At 41.8% G+C, this 22,535-nt stretch overlaps 1 protein-coding gene across 3 annotated transcripts in view; it reads right to left on the minus strand.

The window, feature by feature from the left end:
• Positions 1-22,535, minus strand: part of zgc:174356 (proton-coupled folate transporter) — a 47,335-nt gene that overhangs the window by 19,208 nt on the left and 5,592 nt on the right. For 2 of the 3 annotated variants that reach the window (XM_023994225.2, XM_023994227.2), the window contains exons 3-6: positions 19,327-19,424; positions 16,691-16,829; positions 14,639-14,722; positions 10,093-10,249 (exon numbers count right to left, since the gene is read on the minus strand). In XM_023994225.2, the coding sequence (XP_023849993.1) occupies positions 10,093-10,249; positions 14,639-14,722; positions 16,691-16,829; positions 19,327-19,424 (478 nt within the window). The remainder of the gene's footprint in view (positions 1-10,092; positions 10,250-14,638; positions 14,723-16,690; positions 16,830-19,326; positions 19,425-22,535) is intronic. The other variant, XM_023994226.2, reaches the window with a different exon arrangement.

The raw sequence follows: 22,535 nt of genomic DNA on the forward strand, positions 1-22,535 counted from the left end.
TTCTTTCTTTGTCATTATCGGGTATTGTGTGTAGATTGATGGGGTGGACAATTTCATCCATTTTAGAATAAGGCTGTAACGTAACAAAATGTGGAAAAAGCCAAGGGGTCTGAATACTTTACGAATGCACCGTACACTGTGGGTTGGTTCAGTGGTTTCTGAGTGGTAAAAACACACATTTCATACCATCTCCATCTCTCCCTTTTACTTTCCCAACAATACCAACCTCGTCTGATCACGGTAGACACAAAAACAGGTCTCAAAAAGCTGGTTCAGAATTACAATATCTAATTTGGTTCCATCTAAAAACGAAAATGCATTCACAGAGTCAATAGAAGACATTAGTCTTTGATGGTTGGATTAAATCAGCTCTGGCCTCTCTCTCTCTCCCTCTGTCTGTCTCTCTCTCATATCAGTGCATGTTGTTACGTGCACCCAATACCAGACAGGCTGTATGGTCTCTCATTCTTCTCCACTGAATTTGTCATCGTCTTCACTGATTCCCTTTCATCGTCCTCCTCTTTCTCATCAGTATTCCAAGGGGTCAAAACTAGGAAGACATGTGCACTCTTTATTTTGCTCCCTCCCTCGCTCACTGTTTCTTTCTCTCTCACTCTAACACAAAATCTTGGAAGAATACTACAGTACAAGCTGCTTCATTGTATGCATTGTCTATAAAAGGTGTATTGTGTCTTGTTAGAAATTAACCTCTCTCCATGGGATTCAATATTTTGATTATGAAAAATGTTGATTTCAACAAAGAACATTTCTGTATTTGTATTGCAAATCCAAAGACAATTACAACCTGCTTTTGTCAGCACGTCTCTCAAAATGTGGTCTCCAGCTAGTCACCCACCCATGCATGCACACGGCACACAGTATACAGCTCTATTTTGGTGGCCTCTGATACATTATAATGGCATGATTCCATCTGAAATACACAGCAAAATTATTGAATATTTGAACAACTTAATCTCCCATTTTGGTAAAATGAATTGTGGTATTGTGTAGAAAGACAAACATTTCAATTACTGAAAATGCATGAATTCAGTGTGTTGTTAGTTGTTTGGGATATTGCCTAAGCCTATACTGTATGATCAGGACTATTTTCTAAGTAAGATAACCCTTTTTAACATTAAACCTGTCTTCTATTGATATTAAAGTCATATTTACAATTTTATTGCAAGTTCTGAATTGCCTCAATGATGTTTGTTTTTCAAAATCTGTATTTTATTGGCTCTGTGGCTGTGGACACTAATGGTAAGCAAACCAATGTGTCATTTTTTTTATTTGGGTGAACTATCTCTTTGGCCTGTCAATCAGTTTGACCTGTCAATCAATCACTGTGATTGTCAGGGGAGGGGGCAGGATGTTTGTCAGTCACAGATTTGGTATGGTTTCAGACCCGTCAATCAATTATTGTGGGTGGGAATAGCCAAAAAAACGAGTCTTTTAATTACATTTTATTGAGGCCAAAACCTAAGAAATAAGGCTGTATTCTATCAAGTAAACATGCATTCCGTGTTTACAAAACAATATAGAATAGCAGGAAACTGGTTTTAAAAATGCTAAAATGTTCAGGGGGAGGACCCCCAGACTTTTATACAAAATCATGCTTTCATGAATAGACCTACAGGTATGGCTGAAGAAAGAAGCAGTTGTTAAACATGGGCTTTGCTACACAGAAAGCAACAGTTGACTACTCCATTGTCAGCACTTCATTCAAATCAGTAGGCCCATATCAGTTAGAGGTCGACCGATTAATCGGGGCCTATTTCAAGTTTTCATAACAATCGGTAATCGGTATTTTTGGGCGCCCGATTTGCCGCCCGATTTTTTTTACACCTTTATTTAATCTTTATTTAACTATGCAAGTCAGCTAAGAACACATTCTTATTTTCAATGACGGCCTAGGAACGTTCTGCCTCGTTCAGGGGCAGAACGACAGATTTTTAACCTTGTCAGCTCGGGGGATCCAATCTTGCAACCTTACAGTTAACTAGTCCAATGCTCTAACACCTGATTACATTGCACTCCACGAGGGGCCTGCCTGTTACGCGAATGCAGTAAGCTAAGGTAAGTTGCTAGCTAGCATTAAACTTATCTTATAAAAAACAATCAATCAATGGCTGTCATTGCTCCAATGTGTACTTAACCATAAACATCAATGCCTTTCTTAAAATCAATACACAAGTATATATTTTTAAACCTGCATATTTAGCTAAAAGAAATCCAGGTTAGCAGGCAATATTAACCAGGTGAAATTGTGTCATTTCTCTTGCGTTCATTGCACGCAGAGTCAGGGTATATGCAACAGTTTGGGCCGCCTGGCTCTTTCCGAACTAATTTGCCAGAATTTTACGTAATTATGACATAACATTGAAGGTTGTGCAATGTAACAGGAATATTTAAACTCATGGATGCCACCCGTTAGATAAAATACGGAACGGAATAAACGTTTTGTTTTCGAGGTGATAGTTTCCGGATTAGTCAAAGGTATATGGTTTAGAGAGAAATAGTCGACGCGTAATAATTCCTGTAATAACTTGCGGCTGAATTTGAAAGGGGTTCCTTCGTTATTTTACCGTTCATGTCTTCCATAGAGAATGTCTTGATCTACTTCAAATAAGGTCTGTGTTTCGTGCAGGCTTAAACCGCCTCGACGTTTTGATACCCGTGTAAATCTCACTAGGATAAGGTAACGTTTGTCAACATATTTTCATAAATCCACTCTACAAAAAAGTTTATCTTCGCTTATATTTTGCCAATATTGATCAGAGTTCCCTTGTCCTATGGATATCTACACAGTTATAAAATTGGCACGGTGATGTAAGCCTACACGAAACACAGACCTTATTTTAAGTGAATCTAAAAATATCCTATGGAATAAATGAAGGAACCGCTTTTCAGATTTTGCTAGAAGGTGTCATGGGAATTATGACTCGCACTTTGGTTGTCAATTCTTACCATGCCCATTATTAAAATAGGATTTCTTGCATATAGAAATTAAAGTTTTTGTTTTCAACATTCATCACAGGCAACTTAAACTTTTATTCAAACAGTTGAGAGTATTTGTCTCCTAAGCAGACTCTTCAGTATCATTGTCACTTCAGAGCTGTGTGCGTATTTATGTATTATATTAAGTTAAAATAAAAGTGTTCATTGTTCATTCAGTATTGTTGCAATTGTCATTATTACAAAAATGTGTGTGTGTGTATGATATATATATTTATAATTTTTTTAATAAATCGGCCGATTAATCGGTATCGGCTTTTTTTGTCCTCCAATAATCTGTATCGGTATCGGCATTGAAAAATCATAAATCGGTCGACCTCTAATATCAATATCCTTAATAATACCATATAATTATCATTAGCTTTTATAACCGTCAATGTTATGTTTTCTTTTATCTTATTTTGGACCAGAATGAGGCTCTCTCTCCACTACCTATTGTTCCTTCAGTGAGGATTCAACATCTTCATCGAATGTTCTCATAATTTATCTGCAGATAGTCACCGAAAAACAGTAATAGCCTACCATTATGCAAGTTAGGGAGCCAAACTAACGGTCCTCTCACCTATGCAATTCGGTTCCTGACATTCACCTAAAAGAGACATTCAAAAAGAGCTGTTCGTTCGCAAACAACCCATCACTAGGCTACACTGACGTCACTTTAGTGGTCACTGGAAAATCTCGACATGGGCTTGAATCCTAAGAAAATACACACAAGATCTTTAGTTTACTTGTCCCGACGCGATACCATGGACATATAACTCCGTTGTATGATTTATGAATAGCAAAGGGATATAGGAGTTTGACTTTATTCAGTTCGTCACCTTATAAACTAGTCAACACAATCAAAGCACAGTAAACACAGTAAATAGCCCACGCCGCCCAACTCTGTGGCTTGCTAAATTAAACATGCTAAATAAATGAATGTGCCACAAAACAAGAGTTAAGTGGATTTCAACTCATCGTTACCACTTACATTACATGGGACATATAAATTCACTCACAGGAGACGAAGAAGCATCATGCTTTCTCTTCTCTCTGAAAATCAATTTGATTGATTTTGACAGCCAACCACAGTGCACAAAAATAACACAGGTACCGAGAGGCGGGACAGGCAGCAGATTGACAAACAAGCAGTGTTTCCCTGTCATCGCTCCATTTGTATAAGCCCTGTCAATAGATCACTAGAAGATGCATAATGTCATTCACTCTAGGGGGAGAAGGCTACATGGACTTTTCTGACTAGAGAATTGAAACTTCTAAATTAAAAGAAGCCTAGTTAATTTATGAAATGGAAAAAGTATCCGGCTGACAATTAATCCGTTAATGGCCGTTTTGCCGATTACTGTTATTCTTATTGTGTTACTTTTTATTATTACTTTTTATTTTAGTCAACTTGGTAAATATTTTCTTAACTCTTCTTGAACTGCACTGTTGGTTAAGGGCTTGTAAGTAAGCATTTCACAGTAAAGTCTACATTTGTTGTATTCTGCGCATGTGACAAATAGTTTGATTCGATTTGGTCGGCGCTTAGGGAAAACGCTGATCATCCATAACCTGTCATTACTTCTACTTCTATAATTCCAACACAGCCAACATCAAATTACAAAGGAAAATTCCACAGCACAGCACCCTACATCTGTGATTTGTTCACTAATCACCTCCATCTTTGATGAGGGGGGAACTCATTCACACCTATCATTTCAGTAAGCACAGGTAATATGCCCTGCTTCGTGGTCTGACAATGTGTGACCACAGTAGTGTTTCATTGCTTAATTGCACCTTAATTGTCTGGCTCTGGTGTGTGTGTGTGTGTATATACAGTTGAAGTCAGAAGTTTACAAACACTTAGGTTGGAGTCATTAAAACTCATTTTTCAACCACTACACACATTTCTTGTTAACAAACTATAGTTTTGGCAAGTCGGTTATGACATCTACTTTGGGCATAATTTTTCCAACAATTGTTTACAGACAGATTATTACACTTATAATTCACTGTATCACAATTCTAATGGGTCAGAAGTTTACATACACTAAGTTGACTGTGCCTTTAAACAGCTTGGAAAATTCCAGAAAATTATGTCATGGCTTTAGAAGCTTCTGATAGGCTAATTGACATCATTTCAGTCAATTGGAGGTGTACCTGTAGATGTATTTCAAGGCCTACCTTCAAACTCAGTGCCTCTTTGCTTGACATCATGGGAAAATCAAAAGAAATCAGCCAAGACCTCAGAAAAAAAATTGTAGACCTCCACAAGTCTGGTTCACCCTTGGTAGCAATTTCCAAACGCCTGAAGGTACCACTCATCTGTACAAACAATAGTGCGCAAGTATAAACACCATGGGACCACGCAGCCGGAATACCGCTCAGGAAGAAGACGTGTTCTGTCTCCTAGAGATGAACGTACTTTGCGGCGAAAAGTGCAAATCAATCCCAGAACAACAGCAAAGGACCTTGTGAAGATGCTGGAGGAAACGGGTACAAAAGTATCTATATCCACAGTAAAAAGAGTCTTATATCGACATAACCTGAAAGGCCACTCAGCAAGGAAGAAGCCACTGCTCCAAAACCGCCATAAAAAAAGGCAGACTATGGTTTCAAACTGCACATGTGGACAAAGATCGTACTTTTTGGAGAACTGTCCTCTGGTCTGATGAAACAAAAATAGAACTGTTTGGCCATAATGACCATCGTTATGTTTGGAGGAAAATGGAGGAGGCTTGCAAGCCGAAGAACACCATCCCAACCGTGTAGCATGGGGGTGGCAGCATCATGTTGTGGAGGTGCTTTGCTGCAGGAGGGTCTGGTGCACTTCACAAAATGGCCTCATGAGGAGGGGAAATTATGTGGATATATTGAAGCAACATCTCAAGACATCAGTCAAGAAGTTAAAACTTGGTCACAAATGGGTCTTCCAAATGGACAATGACCCCAAGCATACTTCCAAAGTTGTGGCAAAATGGCTTAAGGACAACAAAGTCAAGGTATTGGAGTGGCCATCACAAAGCTCTATGAAAATATGTGGGCAGAACTGAAAAAGTGTGTGCAACCAAGGAGGCCTACAAACCTGACTCAGTTACACCAGCTCTGTCAGGAGGAATGGGCCAAAATTCACCCAACTTATTGTGGGAAGCTCAACTTATTGTGGGAAGGCTACCTGAAACGTTTGACCCTAGTTAAACAATTTAAAGGCAATGCTACCAAATATGAATTCAGTGTATGTAAACTTCTGACCCACTGGGAATGTGATGAAAGAAATAAAAGCTGAAATGAATCATTCTCTCTACTATTATTCTGACATTTCACATTCTTAAAATCAAGTGGTGATCCTAACTGACCTAAGACAGGACATTATTTCTAGGATTAAATGTCAGGAATTGTGTGAAAAACTGAGTTTAAATATATTTGGCTAAGGTGTATGTAAACTTCTGACTTCAACTTGTATGTATGTATGACTGAATATGTGTGTGTGTTAGTAGCAGCAGCATGGTTGGGAGGGGGCGGCCACCATGGCCCCAAGGCAGCAGCCCCAGCCCCATGTAATTCCAGCCTGGGGACGATAACTTAACCGCTCCCCTCCTCACTACACTATCCACGCATGCGTGCACACACACAGAATGGGGGGCAGGTACGCCAGTGTTAGTGTTAGGCCAGTAACCGAAAGGTTGCTAGTTCAAATCCCTTGAGCAAGGCACTTAACCCTAATTTCTCTAGGGTTGGCGTGGATAATGGCTGACACTGGCCATGACCCCACTCTCTGAGGGTGTCTCTTAGGGGGAGATGGGATATGCAAAAACGCATTTCCAAATCACACATGCGTATTAATACACACTTTGACATGTGTAAAATAGGACAAATATAACCACATACCACCAGACCACATGGTGCTTTTATTACAGGGACCCCTACTTAATACCTCAATTACCAAAGACAATGGCTTAATCATAGAGTGGCAAGAACATCAAATGTGGACCGTCACAATGAATTGAAAGGATGGTAATGGAGTTGGTAGTGTCTGTTCAAGGCTCCAGCAAGTCAGTCATAGGGCGCATCCCAAATTGCACCCTACTATTCCTATAGTGCACATCTTTTGACTAGAGCTAAAGCGGTTAGTGTTTAATGGTATCCCTGTGCGTCACAGTTGGAAATCACTTATTGTAGCCTACAGTATGCGTTGAGGTACAGCTGGTTCAAATCCCCGAGACGACTAGGTGAAACATCTGTCGAGGTGCACTTGAGCAAGGCCATTTCTCCCGTAAGTCGCTCTGGCTAAGAGAGTCTGCTAAATGACTCAAATGTAATTGATATACTACTGTATGTTTCATACATTCCCTTACATGAGTTTGACGTTGTGTTAACACCATTAAATTATATTACGTTTCTGTACTGTGTTGCTACACTAAAGCAAAACCTATTGCTGATGTTGAACAACATGGTAGGACAAAATAGTGATATATGTTGGACCACCATGATCCCTGGTATTGTGGCAGATAGCCTGTAGAAACAGCTAAACAGACTTTCATTTATAGCCATTTACTTCATGTCCATGCATAGAATGGAAATGTACAGGTTTGAAGACCGATGGTCCTGTACTGTATTCAACATTCAAGTGACAGCTCAAAAGTAAGTGAATAGAATTAATAAATTACATTACAAAATCAATAAAATCTATTTAAAAGTGGATACCCATCTCAGCTTCAGACTAAACGGTTCACTCCCCATGAATAGAAACCTAATAACTATCAGCAAGCAACCCACACCCAGGAAATTAAATTACATTCATCCAGTAGCGATGATTCCTCCTCACTACAATTATACCTTATTGTACTATGATTACTTTCTCCATTGTAAATTCAAATCACACACACATTCTAGAAAATGAATTACTGAAGTAATCAAAGTCTATTCAAGTGAAGATTACTTAAGTGTCTGAAAAAAAGTTAACACCAAATTGACCACAAAACTATCGGTTAGCGGCATGTTATGTTAGTAAATGTAATCTTAATTCCTTATTGCCCTTTTGAAAATACTTTCATTTGGAGCAATAATCATACAATTTTGAGAAACCCTTGAACAATTAACATTTTGAAATGTTAATTGCCTTTAGGTCCCCTTCAACCAAAGTGACTGCAGCTAAATCTGCATTTTTTTACTATGTACAGTGCCTTCGGAAAGAATTTAGACCCCGGGACTTGTTACACATTTTGTTACTATACAGCCTTATTCTAAAATTGATTAAATATATATGTTTTTCTAAAATATACAAACAAACCCCTTAATGACAAAGCGAAAACAGGTTAAGACATTTTTGCAAATGTAAATAGACATTTAAAAAAAAATATATATATACAAAATAACTTCTTTACACAAGTATTCAGACCCTTTGCTATGAGTCTCAAAACTGAGCTCAGGTGCATCCTGTTTCCATTGATCATCCTTGAGATGCTTCTACAACTTGATTGGAGTCCATCTGTGGTAAATTCAATTGATTAGACATGATTTGGAAAAGACACACACCTGTCTATATAAGGTCCCACAGTTGATAGTGTACGTCAGTGCAAAAACCAAGCCATGAGGTTGAAGGAATTGTCCGTAGAGTACCGAGACAGGATTGTGTCAAGGCACAGATCACGGGAAGGTTACCAAAACATTTCGGCAGCATTGAAAGTCCCCTAGAAACACAGTGGCCTCCAACATTTTTAAATGGAAGAACTTTGGAACCGCAAAAACTCTTGCTAGAGCTGGACAAAATGGGAGAACCTTCCAGAAGGACAACCAGCCCGCTTAGAGTTTGCCAAAAGGCACCTAAAGGACTCTGACCATGAGAAACAAGATTCTCTGGTCTGATGAAACCAAATTTGAACTCTTTGGCCTGAATTCCAAGCGTCACGTCTGGAGGAAACCTGGCACCATCCTTACAGTGAAGCATGGTGGTGACAGCATCATGGTGTGGGGATGTTTTTCACCGGCAGGTAATGGGAGACTAGTCAGGATCGAGGCAAAGATGAATGGAGCAAAGTACAGTGGATCCTTGATCAAAACCTTCTCCAGAGGGCCCAGGACCTCAGAGTGGGGTGAAGGTTCGACTTCCAGCAGGACAACGACTCTAAGCACACAGCCAAGACAATACAGGAGTGGCTTCGGGACAAGTCTCTGAATGTCCTTGAGTGGCCCAGCCAGAACCCGGACTTGAACCCGATCTAACCTCTCTGGAGACCTGAAAATAGCTGTGCAGCAACGCTCCCCATCCAACCTGACAGAGCTTGAGGGGATCTGCAAAGAAAAAGGGGGAGAAACTCCCCAAATACAGGTGTGACAAACTTTTAGTGTCATACCCAAGAAGACTCAAGGTTGTAATCGCTGCCAAAGGTGCTTCAACAAAGTATTGAGTAAAGGGTCTGAATATTTATGTAAAATGTGATTTGTTTTTCATTTTTTATAAATTAGCAAAAATGTCTAAACCTGTTTTTGCTTTGTCATTATGGCGTATTCTGTTTAGATTAAAATATATATATTTAATACATTTTAGAATAAGACTGTAACGTAACAAAATGTGGAAAAGGTCAAGGGGTCTGAATACTTTCAGTACACATGTAGGATCTTAATTTGAGCCAATTTAAACCTGCAACAATAGGAAATGTGAATTATTATGTGGATTATAATTAATGTGCAGTTTTGTATGGGTGGATATATTTTTCATAAGTGAAAATCAAGTAACATTTCTGAAGTGGAAATTACAAACTTCTAAAGCCGTTTTAAACCTCAAATCCACTATAAGTTTTACATTTCCTGCAATTTCCTACATTTCCTGGAAAGTTCTCCTGCAACAGGGTGATTAAATGAAGATCCACCATCTATACATATGACTCCTTATCGATCTTTATTCTTCTCATATACTGCACGTCCATGCCAAGACTTGAATCATCGCGTGTCAGGCAGACACTTTCTGACAACTGAAGAAGTTTGCTATGTGTGTCAGAATAATTCTGATTGCAAAACCATGGTATTTCATTGTAATATTTTTTTGTTAAATGGTTATCAATAAGTTATATAAAAGACAACAGGCAGGTGACTTACTGCATTAAGATGAAGATGATGAGTGTGAAGCCTGCCATGACGATGAAGGGCATGCCAGGGAAGGTGGGCAGGGTCAGAGGGAACAGGCCATTAAACATCACTGCTGCAAACATAATACATGTGGTCTCCACAGATGCAGAGAAGGAGAACATCGCACCTGCAGGGTCACAAAAGAAACACGGGTTTATGCAGAGCCTTATGTTGACAGAGTTCCATCAACTGAACTCATGAACGTTGAAATAGTTGTTGAAACTCTCCAAATATAAGGCTCTGTGTTTGAAGACACAAATTATTCTAAACAAATTTGTTTTTTTAGTGTGACTAAAAGAAAATAGTTGACTACCCTAGAAAATAAGAGTTTAGACTACCAACAGAGGTTTAAATATGTAATGTTTTCGGATGATTGTACTTTCATTGAAAGCATTGTTTAAGTACACACAGTCCAGGTTGAATAACTTTGAACATGAAGACAAAATTTGATTTGATATCATTGTGTATTTGTCACATGCACTGAATACAACAGGTGTAGTAGACCTTACAGTGAAATGCTTACTTACAAGAGATTAACCAACAATGCAGTTTTAAGAAAATACCACAAAAAAAAGAGAAAAACAAAATAATTAAAGAGCAGCAGTAAATAACAATAGCAGGGCTTTATACAGGGGGTACCGGTACAGAGTCAATATGCGGGGGCACCGGTGTCGAGGTAATTATGTACATGCAGGTAGGGTTATTAAGGTGGCTATGCATAGATAATAACAGAGTAGCAGCAGCGTAGAGGGGGGTGCAAATAGTCTGGGTAGCCATTTGATTAGCTGTTCAGGAGTCTTATGGCTTGGGGGAAAAAGCTATTTAGAAGCCTATTGGACCTAGACTTGGCGCTCCAGTACCGTTTGCCGTGCGGTAGCAGAGGGAACAGTCTATGACTAGGGTGACTGGACTCTTAGACAACATTTATGGCCTTCCTCTGACACCGCCTGGTATAGAGGTCCTGGATGGCAGGAAGCTTGGCCCCGATGTGATATACTGGGCAGTACACATTACCCTCTGTAGTGCCTTGCGATCGGAGGCCGAGCAGTTGCCATACCAGGCAGGGATGCAACCAGTCAGGATGGTGCAGCTGTAGAACCTTTTGAGGATCTGAGGACCCGTGCCAAATCTTTTCAGTCTCCTGAGGGGGAATAGGTTTTGTTGTGCCTTCTTCGTGACTGTCTTGGTGTGTTCGGACCATGTTAGTTTGTTGATGATGTGGACGCCAAGGAACTTGAAGCTCTCAACCTGCTCCACTACAGCCCCGTCGATGAGAATGGGGGCATGCTCGGTCCTCCTTTTCCTGTAGTCCACATTCATCTACTTAGTCTTGATCACGTTGAGGGAGAGGTTGTTGTCCTTGCACCACACGGTCAAGTCTCTGACCTCCTCCCTATAGGCTGTCTCATCGTTTTCGGTGATCAGGCCTACCACTGTTGTGTCATCAGCAAACTTAAATGATAGTGTTGGAGTCGTGCCTGGCCGTGCAGTTATGAGTGAACAGGGAGTACAGGAGGGGACTGAGCACGCACCCCTGAGGGGCCCCCGTGTTGAGGATCAGCGTGGTGGATGTGTTGTTACCTACCCTTACCACCTAGGGGCGGCCCGTCAGGAAGTCTCGGTTCCAGTTGCAGAGGGTGGTATTTAGTCCCAGGGTCCTTAGCTTAGTGATGAGCTTTAAGGGCACTATGGTGTTGAACGCTGAGCTGTAGTCAATGAATAGCATTCTCACATAAGTGTTGCTTTTGTCCATGTGGGAAAGGGCAATGTGGAGTGCAATAGAGATTGCATCATCTGTGTATCTGTTGGTTCGGTATGCAAATTGGAGTGGGTCTAGGGTTTCTGGGATAATGGTGTTGATGTGAGCCATGACCAGCCTTTCAAAGCATTTCATGGTTACAGACGTGAGTGCTATGGGTCGGTAGTCATTTAGGCAGGTTACCTTAGTGTTCTTGGGCACAGGCACTATGGTGGTCTGCTTGAAACATGTTGGCATTAAAGACTCAGACAGGGAGAGGTGGAAAATGTCAGTGAAGACACTTGCCAGTTGGTCAGCGCATGCTCGGAGTACACGTCCTGGTAATCCGTCTGACCCAGCGGCCTTGCGAATGTTGACCGGTTTAAAAGGTCTTACTCACATCGGCTGCAGAGAGCGTGATCACACAGTCATCCGGAACAGCTGATGCTCTCGTGCATGTTTCAGTGTTACTTGCCTCGAAGCGAGCATAGAAGTTTAGCTCGTCTGGTAGGCTTGTGTCACTGGGCAGCTCTCGGCTGTGCTTCCCTTTGTAGTCTGTAATAGTTTGCAAGCCCTGCCACATCCGACAAGCGTCGGAGCCGGTGTAGTACGATTTGTTCTTTGTCCTGTAGTGATGCTTTGCCTGCTTGATGGTTCATCGGAGGGCATAGCAGGATTTCTTATAAGCTTCCGGGTTAGAGTCCCGCTCCTTGAAAGCGGCAGCTCTACCCTTTAGCTCAGTGCAAATGTTGCCTGTAATCCATGGCCTCTGGTTGGGGTATGTACGTACAGTCACTCTGGGGACGACGTTCTCTATGCACTTATTGATAAAGCCAGTGACTAATGTGGTATACTCCTCAATGCTATCGGAAGAATCCCGGAACATATTCCAGTCTGTGCTAGCAAAACAGTCCTGTAGTTTAGCATCTGCTCATCTGACCACTTTTTTATATACCGAGTCACTGGTGCTTCCTGCTTTCATTTTACTTGTAAGCAGGAATCAGGAGGATAGAGTTATGGTCAGATTTGCCAAATGGAGGGTGAGGGAGAGCTTTGTACACGTCTCTGTGTGTGGAGTAAATGTGGTCAAGATTTTTTTTCCCTCTGGTTAACATGCTAATAGAAATTCGGTAAAACTGATTTAAGTTTCCCTGCATTAAAGTCACCGGCCACTAGGAGAGCCGCCTCTGGATGAGTGTTTTCCTGTTTGCTTATGGCGGAATACAGCTCATTTTGTGCGGTTTTAGTGCCAACCTCGTTCTGTGGTGCTATGTGGACAGCTACAGAAAATACAGATGAAAACTCTAGGTAGATAGAGTATCTCATGATAAGCAGTAGACCACACTACCTCAGGCTAGCAAAACCTAGAGACTTCCTTATACATCGTGCACCAGCTGTTGTTTACATAAATGTGTAGGCCCCTCCCCGTGTCTTACCAGAGACTGCTCTTCTGTCTTGCCGATAGTGTATAACCCGCCAGCTATATGTTCTTAATGTCATCGTTCAGCCACGACTCAGTGAAACGTAAGATATTACAGTTTTTAATGTTCCGTTGGTAGGATATACGTGCTTTCAGTTCGTCCCATTTATTTTCCAGCGATTGAACGTTAGCTAGCAGACCGAAAGGCAAGGGAAGATTAGCCACTCATCGCCTAATCCTCGCAAGGCACCCTGATATTTTGCCTCGTAATCTCAGTTTCCTTCTCCAGCGAATCACGGGGATCGTGGCCTGGTTGCGTGTCTGCAGTATATCCCTCGCGTCCGACTCATTGAAGAAGAACTCCACGTCCAATTTGAGGTGAATAATCCCGGTTCTGATGTCCAGAAGCTCTTTTCGGTCATAAGAGACGGTAGCAGCAACATTATGTACAAAAGAAGTTACGAACAGCGCGGAAAAAAACAAAACATTGCATGATTGGTTGAGAGTTGATAAGATGGCAGCCCTACCCTCCGGCACCATCATGAATGACATAGTATTGCTTTGTGATGTTGTGACTGTGCTTACAGTACCAACTAGAGATACATAAGATGAATATGGAGCAGAGGGAGGGAAATCTTAAGTGGTTCCAACATGGAATACTTATTGATCTGAGAGAGAGAGACTGGCTGCTAGCTACGGACTTTTTCATGTCAACTTAAAAGTGGCAGTGCAACATGCCTTCAGAATAAAAACAATGGGAAAACAAAACATGGTGTTTCTTACATGAACAAACTGTACAGGTTGTACATAAATGCAACAGCAGGCTTTGCATTTCACATAATGATTTGAGAAATAATAAAAAGGTTACCAATCTTTCAATGCAGGTATACATTCTACATAGAATTGTTCCAATAAAGGGACTGAATAAGAGAAAGGAACAACAAATTGTTACTGTGCATCATTTGTTCATCCAACCATTCTCTGATGTGGCCATGATGGACTTACAGAGAACACGGAATATCCACGAGGCTGCTGGCCCTTTTCTCTATGCTGAGGATGTCAAGGTTCATCAAAATATAATAACATGCATCTTTCTCTCAGGAGTTGGACTTGAGGAACAGGGAACATTCTGGGTCAAAAGTCCAGTGTTAAACTGTCTCTTCATTTCAGTCACGTTGAAGTGTAATGTAAGGTACGAGGGTTCTTCCTCTTTAGGTTGCTTTCTTTCTATGGAGTTTTTCCTTGCCACTGATTCCGCTTGCTCTTTGGGGTCTAGGTCAGGTTACTGTGAGGCACTTTGTGAACACTTGATGTAAAAAGGGCTTTATAAGTCAAATGTGATGGAGCTCAGGACCCACCTTGTTCGTCTGGCTCTACGATGGTGGAGGACAGAGAGCGGATGACAGCCTGAGTGATGCCAGCAGGGGCAGACACCACAGCCACTGGGGGGGAAGGGAGAGACAGGAAATGGCAGGGGAGGACAGACAGAACAAAATGAGGACAGACAGGACAGAACAGGAGGACAGGACAAATGGGCAGACAGGACAGGGGACAGATGGGGCAGGAGGACAGACAGGACAGGGCAGGACGACAGACAGGTTAAGAGGGCAAATATGACATGAGGGCAGACAGGAAAGGAGGACATACATCCCAGAAGAGGACAGACGGGACAGAAGGACAGGACAGGACCGACAAGACAGAGGAGGACAGACAGGATAGAGCAGAACAAGACAAAAGTTACATTAAAAACTGAGACATATTAGCCAATAAACTGCATTATCTATGAGATAAGGTTGATGTTATTAAGCTCAGGCTCATTAAAGGGGAAGTGAGGGTAAGGCATTGCATTCTCATTTATTAGAACATAGTTTAAAGCCTAATCATCACAAATGAGGATGTGTGTGTGTGGGTGTATGTGTTCGTGTGTGTGTGTGCGCGCATGTAAGTGTGCTTGCTGTATGTGTACTTATTATGTTTGTTACTTAAAGGTGCACTATGCAGAAAAGGCTCCGTAATTTCCTGGTTGCTAAAATTCAAATAGTTTGCCTGTCACGCCCTGACCATAGTTTGCATTGTATGTTTCTATGTTTTGTTTGGTCAGGGTGTGATCTGAGTGGGCATTCTATGTTGTATGTCTAGTTTGTCTGTTTCTATGTGTTTGGCCTGATATGGTTCTCAATCAGAGGCAGGCGTTTTTTGTTGTCTCTGATTGGGAGCCATATTTAGGTAGCCTGTTTTGTCATTGTGGGTTGTGGGTGATTGTTCCTGTGTTCTTGTGTTTACGTTACTGTTTCGTCTTCGTTCATTTTGTCGGTTTATTGTTTTTGTTCGTTGTTTAAGTATTCTATTAAAATGGATAATCATCACGCTGCATTTTGGTCCTCCTCTCTTTCGCCCGACGAAGAACGTTACATTGCCTAATTTTCCATAACCAAACATGTGTATTTTCAGCTGTTAGAAGCTGGTGTACAAAACCGAAAGTTAAAGATACAAAAACGAAACTTAAGAACGGGAAGCATAGAAATAGCACTCCCAAAAAGTTACATATTGCAGCTTTAAAACATACAGTCAGACCAACCAACTCCTGCCTGGCTATGGAAATGGGGGTGATGACTCTGAAGCTGTACCAGCATGCTAACCCTCATTATCCCAGGCAAAGGAAAAGAGCAGAATGCAGATATCTGGTGAGGTTGCAGCTGATTATTCACACAATGCTTAAAAATGTGTGTGTGGTCACGCCACTCATCTCCCCTCTAAAATGCTTTAGTCCACCTCCACGTCGATTAGAATAACAATTTCCACAACTATTTATTTAATTAAGGATATCAATACCCATCCTGTCCATCTCCCTCGGTCTCAAAAGCCTGTCTGACCATTAGGCCAGCACAAATGCACTGTTATCCTAAAGGAGTCCGTGTTTAAGCAGCTAGTCAGGAAAATGACACCTTTACATACTCCAAGACAAAAGGATTTGTGTCTCTTTTTAATTAAAGCACAGCAGTGTCGAAGTGTGTCAACATCATCACAACAACTCCTGGCTAAAATCCAATCCAGCCTGTACTGTAACGTTGCAGTCTTAACCTCATCAGTTACGAAGGTCTCTGCATATTGTGAAACCTTTCAAATGTTTTTATTTTATACCAGGGTTGGCCACCCTCCTCCCAGAGGGGGAGGCCCTGCATCTACATGCTTACTCCAACCCTGCTGTAACACACCTGATACAGCCAATCAGGGTCCTGGTGGGTAGCCAATTCCTAGAATCAAGTGTGTTAGATTAGGGTTGGAGCAAAAGCCTGCAGGAGGGTAACTCTACAGGAGGACGGTAAGGCTCCTAAAAACACTTTGTGAATAGCGGCCCAGAATTTCATATTAGTTCAGTTCATCATCAATCCATGCATAGGTCCCCTCACCTAGAAACACCATCCATGTGTTAGTGGAGAAGGCCATTAGAACTAAGCCTGCTGTCCTGAAGAGGACACTCACTTTGGCCAGAGTCATCTCTCCTACCACTCTCATAAGCAGTGGGAAGATCCCCAGCAGGGTAAACCCCTAGGACAAAACAGTACATACCTTTAGACATTCTTTACTTCTTATTGAATATTAATGATTGTTTAATGCTTGATTGGAAGTTGAATGAATTGGATACATTCTTAAGTGATCGGATCATTGTCTATTATTCCTAACAATTAACAATCTGCAATTACAGTTGGGCAATCAATTTACTGGTCGCTCCTAAAAATACAATTTGGGGTAATTTGGGAAAGTTTGCTGTTTGGCTTTTGTTCTACAACGAGTCACTATATGTTTGAACCTCATTCCTTAGTTAGCCAAAACACTGCATCAATTAACCTTTAGAGATTGTGCATGATGAGATTGTGTCAAAACAACAAACATGGATTATTTATGTACGTGTGTACCAGCCTGTGTGTGTAGGCTATATATGTGCGTGCATACACTTCACGCCTGGGTGTGTGTGTGCGCGCGCGTCTGTTTATGCCCGTCAGAGTGCCTGTGTGTAATGTGACTCATTTGCCCTCTTTGTCTAAAAGCTGACAGATTTGATTTAATTATCCCGTCCAGCTCAGGGTGACAAGTTGCCAGTGTACTCATCCCCCCTCCACCCCCTACCCTCACCAGCAGTCTCAAATCTACACTAGGAAACATAATAGGAATGCATAAACGTTTCCCTGAGAAGGTCAGCTCTCTATGTTTTTACTTCAATCAACTCATTAGAGCTTGTGGTGTTTGTGGTGTTTAATCATTCTTAGGGAACTCTGCTCTGCCCTAATTACAAGTCAATCTCATTCTCAACCTTTAAGCCAATTATTAAAAGCTACCTCAAGGAGAGGAGCCGTGAACTCACCCCTGCTGCCCTCCCAGACCTGCTAAGGTTGTTTCTACTGAGGAGAAATAATACATTTTATTGACAATTCCATAACCTTTTGATAATCTATTATGTAACTAACATTAATATTGGGGATGGATTACCTGTGTTAGTATAGCCGAGGCTACAAGCTGCTCATTTTCTCCTCCTAACTCCCCTAGCTCTCCCTTATTTTCTCCTCCTAACTCCCCTAGCTCTCCCTTATTTTCTCCTCCTAACTCCCCTAGCTCTCCCTTATTTTCTCCTCCTAACTCCCCTAGCTCTCCCTTATTTTCTCCTCCTAACTCCCTTGCTCTCCCTTATTTTCTCCTCCTAACATCCCCTAGCTCTCCCTTATTTTCTCCTCCTAACTCCCCTAGCTCTCCCCTATTTTCTCCTCCTAACTCCCCTTGCTCTCCCTTATTTTCTCCTCCTAACTCCCCTAGCTCTCCCTCATTTTCTCCTCCTAATTCCCCTAGCTCTCCCTTATTTTCTCCTCCTAACTCCCCTAGCTCTCCCTTATTTTCTCCTCCTAACTCCCCTTCCTCTCCCTTATTTTTTCAACTTTCACTGTTTGAATCCTGAGAGCTAAAAACAAACCCTGTAGTTTCCCCCCTTCTAAAGTCTTTCATCTGTTGGTAATTAAAGTGTTTGTAGCAGAGGGCAAGAAGCAACACTCAGACATCCCCCATAGACTACGGACATAATACACCTCCTCCTCCAAATCGATGTGGCTGCCTGCCTCAGAGTCAGCCCAACAAAAGGCAGCAGAGCGTTCTGAGAGCCCCTGTGGCACCGTGCGGAGCAGGTGAGCCGACACAGACTAAATGGGAAAGCGTCACCTCTCCGATCTGGACTCTGAGCTCTTTAACAAGCAGTCTTTGTTTAAGTGTCACATCAAGGCAAGACATCGACCCAGACTCATTCATGAGATCACGAAGGACGAAGAGACACACTCAAGTACCCGCACCCCCCACACACACACACAAAATCATACACTGAGTTGAAACTTAATTTAATCTATTTTTGTTTCTGTTTTGCTGTTATGTGTTTTTGGATTTCTAAAACAAGGTGAAATGGTAAGAATGTGTCATTGTAAATGTGTGGGGACTGGATGGTACTATGCACTCTTGCTCCAAGCCATGGGACATAGCTAGTGCATATCATTAACTATCATCCGATCCATGGCCAGTCAAGTGGAGACCTGTGGACCTTGGTGTGGAAAGTCACACGTGGGTAACTAACCACAGTACGCAGAAGAACAGTAATCATGTGATCTGAGTCATGTGCAAATGTTTTCACATTATGCAATGACCATTGGCAGTACTCTAGGACCATATAAAGCCAAAGGCCATGGGATCATCATTTTTTCAGCTAGATTTAGTTTTATGATTGAATCAGCTGAACAAATAAACCCATAGCTGCAAGTGGTAATGCAAACAAATGTAGCTTCCACTTGAAATGTACAGTACAGAGCTGGACCTCTGGTTATGTGGATCAGACTTAAATAATTGTTGCACCATATCAGCCAAATCTTTACATATTACTGTCTTATTACAGTATAATTATCAATGCATTTCTCAGTGATTTGAGTCTTTAGTTGCTGGGAAAATCAATTGATGTTTACCTTTTGGTGCATCTAAATCACAATCATGACCTTTCTGATGAAGCAGAGCCACTTACTAACAGCAGCATCTGGGCTGATTTGAACACGCCATACAGTTCAGTTGTGAACTCCCTTGGCTCGTACATCAAATAGAGCAGGGAGATAGCCTGCTCTCCTGGGAGGAAGGAAACACACACACACACAGAATGATTGCCAACGTAATAAATGTTTAGAGGGAGTTTAAGATATAGAGGAAAGGTTCATATAGAGTTGTAATGCAGTTGTTGTGGTGGAATATTACTTGTCGGTTATATATACAGTACCAGTCAAAAGTTTGGACACCAACCCATTCAAAGGGTTTTTCTTTATTTTACTATTTTGTACATTGTAAAATAATAGTGAAGACATCAGAACTATGAACACATATGGAATAATGTAGTAACCAAAAAATATATTTTATATTTGAGATTCGTCAAAGTAGCCACCCTTTGCCTTGATGACAGCTTTGCCCACTCTTGGCATTTTCTCAACCAGCTTCACATGGAATGCTTTTCCAACAGTCTTGAGTTCCAACATATGCTGAGCACTTGTTGGCTGCTTTTCCTTCACTCCGCGGTCCAACTCATCCCAAACCATCTCAATTGGGTTGAGGTCGGGTGATTGTGGAGGCCAGGTCATCTGATGCAGCATTCCATCACTCTCCTTCTTGGTCAAATAGCCCTTACACAGCCTGGAAGTGTGTTGGGTCATTGTCCTGTTGAAAAACAAATGATAGTGGGACTAAGCGCAAACCAGATGTGATGGCGTATCGCTACAGAATTCTGTGGTAGTCATGCTGGTTAAATGTGCCTTGAATTCTAAGTAATTCACAGACAGTGTCACCAGCAAAGCACCCCCACAACATCACACCACCTCCTCCATACTTCACGGTAGGAACTACACATGCAGAGATCATCTGTTCACCTACTCTGCGTCTCACAAAGACACGGGGGTTGAAACTAAAAATCTAAAATTTGAACTCATCAGACCAAAGGACAGATTTCCACCGGTCTAATGTCCATTGCTCATGTTTCTTGGCACAAGCAAGTCTCTTCTTCTTATTGGTGTCATTTAGTGGTTTCTATGCAGCAATTCAACCATGAAGGCCTGATTGACGCAGTCTCCTCTGAACAGTTGATGTTGAGATGTTACTGTTGCTTTTACTCTGAAACATTTATTCGGGCTGCAATTTCTGAGGCTGGTAACTCTAATGAACTTATCTTCTGCAGCAGAGGTAACTCTGGGTCTTCCTTTCCTGTGGCGGTCCTCTTGAGAGACAGTTTCATCATAGCGCTTGATGATTTTTGCGACTGCACTTGAAGAAACTTTGAAAGTTCTTGAAATTTTCAGGATTGACTGACCTTTATGTCTTAAAGTAATCATGGACTGTCATTTCACTTTGCTTATTTGAGCTGTTCTTGCCATAATATGGACTAGGTCTTTTTCCAAACAGGGCTATCTTCTGTATACCACCCCTACCTTAACACAACTGATTGGCTCAAATGCATTAAGAAAATTCACTTTTAACAAGGCACACCTGTTAATTGAAATGCATTTCAGGTGACTACCTCATGTAGCTGGTTGAAAGAATGTCAAGTGTGTGCAAAGCTGTCATCAGGGCAAAGAGTGGCAACTTGAAGAATCTCAAATATAAAATATATTTTGATCAGTTTAACACTTGTTTGGTTACTATATAATTCCATGTGTTATTTCATATTTTTGATTTCTTCACTATTATCCTACAATGTAGAAAATAGTAACAAATAAAGAAAAACCCTGGAATGAGTAGGTGTGTCCAAACTTTTGACTGGTACTGTACGTGAACCATAGATTTTCATGACCGTCTTTAAATGGGTAATTTTATGTGTAGGTGTACAGGGAAATCACATACTTCTGTAAATACAGACTGTCACTGAAATGTGTCACACCCTGGCCTTAGTTATCTTTGTTTTCATTAGATTTTAGTTAGGTCAGGGTGTGACATGGGGTTAGGTTTGTGTTTTTGTATTGTCTTGGGTGGTTTGTAGTGTCTAGGGGGATTTGTTTAGAGTAGTTGGGTTTATGTTTAGTATAGTAGTCTAGCTGTGTCTGTTGAGTGTAGGTATTCTAGGAAAGTCTATGGTTGCCTGAATTGGGTCTCAATTAGAGACAGCTGGTTATGGTTGTCTCTGATTGGGAGCCATATTTAAGGTAACCATAGGCTTTAGCTTTTTGTGGGTAATTGTCTATGTAGAACGTTTGTAGCCTGTGTGTGTAWGTGCACAACGTTATTTAGCTTCACGGTCGTTTGTTGTTTTGTATAGTTTGTTAAAGTGTTTCGTGTCGTGTTCATCTTCGTCTTTTAAATAAAAAGAGAAGATGTATTCATATCCAGCTGCGCCTTGGTCCTCATTCTCTCCAGTACACGATCGTGACAGAATTACCCACCATCGGACCAAGCAGCCGAAAACAAAGCAACAGCAGCAATGTCAAGACTCCTGGACGTGGGAGGAAATTCTAGACGGGAGAGGACCCTGGTCACAGCCAGGGGAATATCACTGCCCCAAGGCAGAGATGGAGGCAGCAKGGCGACACGGGAGGAAGCCCAAGAGACAGCACAAAAAAATTTTGGGAGGGGGGCACTTGGAGCAGTCGGCGAAGTTGAGGGGTGAGTCTGAGAGGGTCGAGGAGTTATTGGACAGATTGGAGGAGAGTGAACGAAGGGGAGYTTATGAGACATTCGAAGAGTTGTTGAKGAAATTGGAGGAGAGTGAAGAGAGAGAGCTGTTGGTTTGGCAGAGTATGCAWMGCATTCTCCCTGAGGAGCGTYTTAGCTGTCCYATGCCACCTGTGTCAGTTCCTCGTACTCAGCCTGAAACTTGTGTTAAAGTTCCGGAAGATTTGATGCCGGCTATACACACCAGGTCTCCAGTACACCTTCACAACCTGGTGTGTCCTGTTCCTACTTTTTGCACTCATCCTGAGATGCATGTCCCCAGCCCTGTACCACTAGTTCCGGCACCAAGCACTAGGTCTAAGGTGCGTCTCCAGAGCCCTTTACGCACTGTTCCTGCTCCCCGCACTAGCTTTGAGGTGCGTGTTTCCAGCCCATTACCACCAGTGCCTACACCACGCATCAAGCTTCCTGGGTGTCTCCAGAGCCCTGTTCTTCCTCCACGTACTAGCCCTGTGGTGCGTGTCTCCAGCACATTACCACCAGTGCCTACACCACGCACCAAGCCTTCTGTGTGTCTCCAGAGTCCTGTAC

This window comes from Salvelinus sp. IW2-2015, linkage group LG9 (genome assembly GCF_002910315.2).
Source record: "Salvelinus sp. IW2-2015 linkage group LG9, ASM291031v2, whole genome shotgun sequence".
Classification (NCBI taxonomy): domain Eukaryota; kingdom Metazoa; phylum Chordata; class Actinopteri; order Salmoniformes; family Salmonidae; genus Salvelinus; species Salvelinus sp. IW2-2015.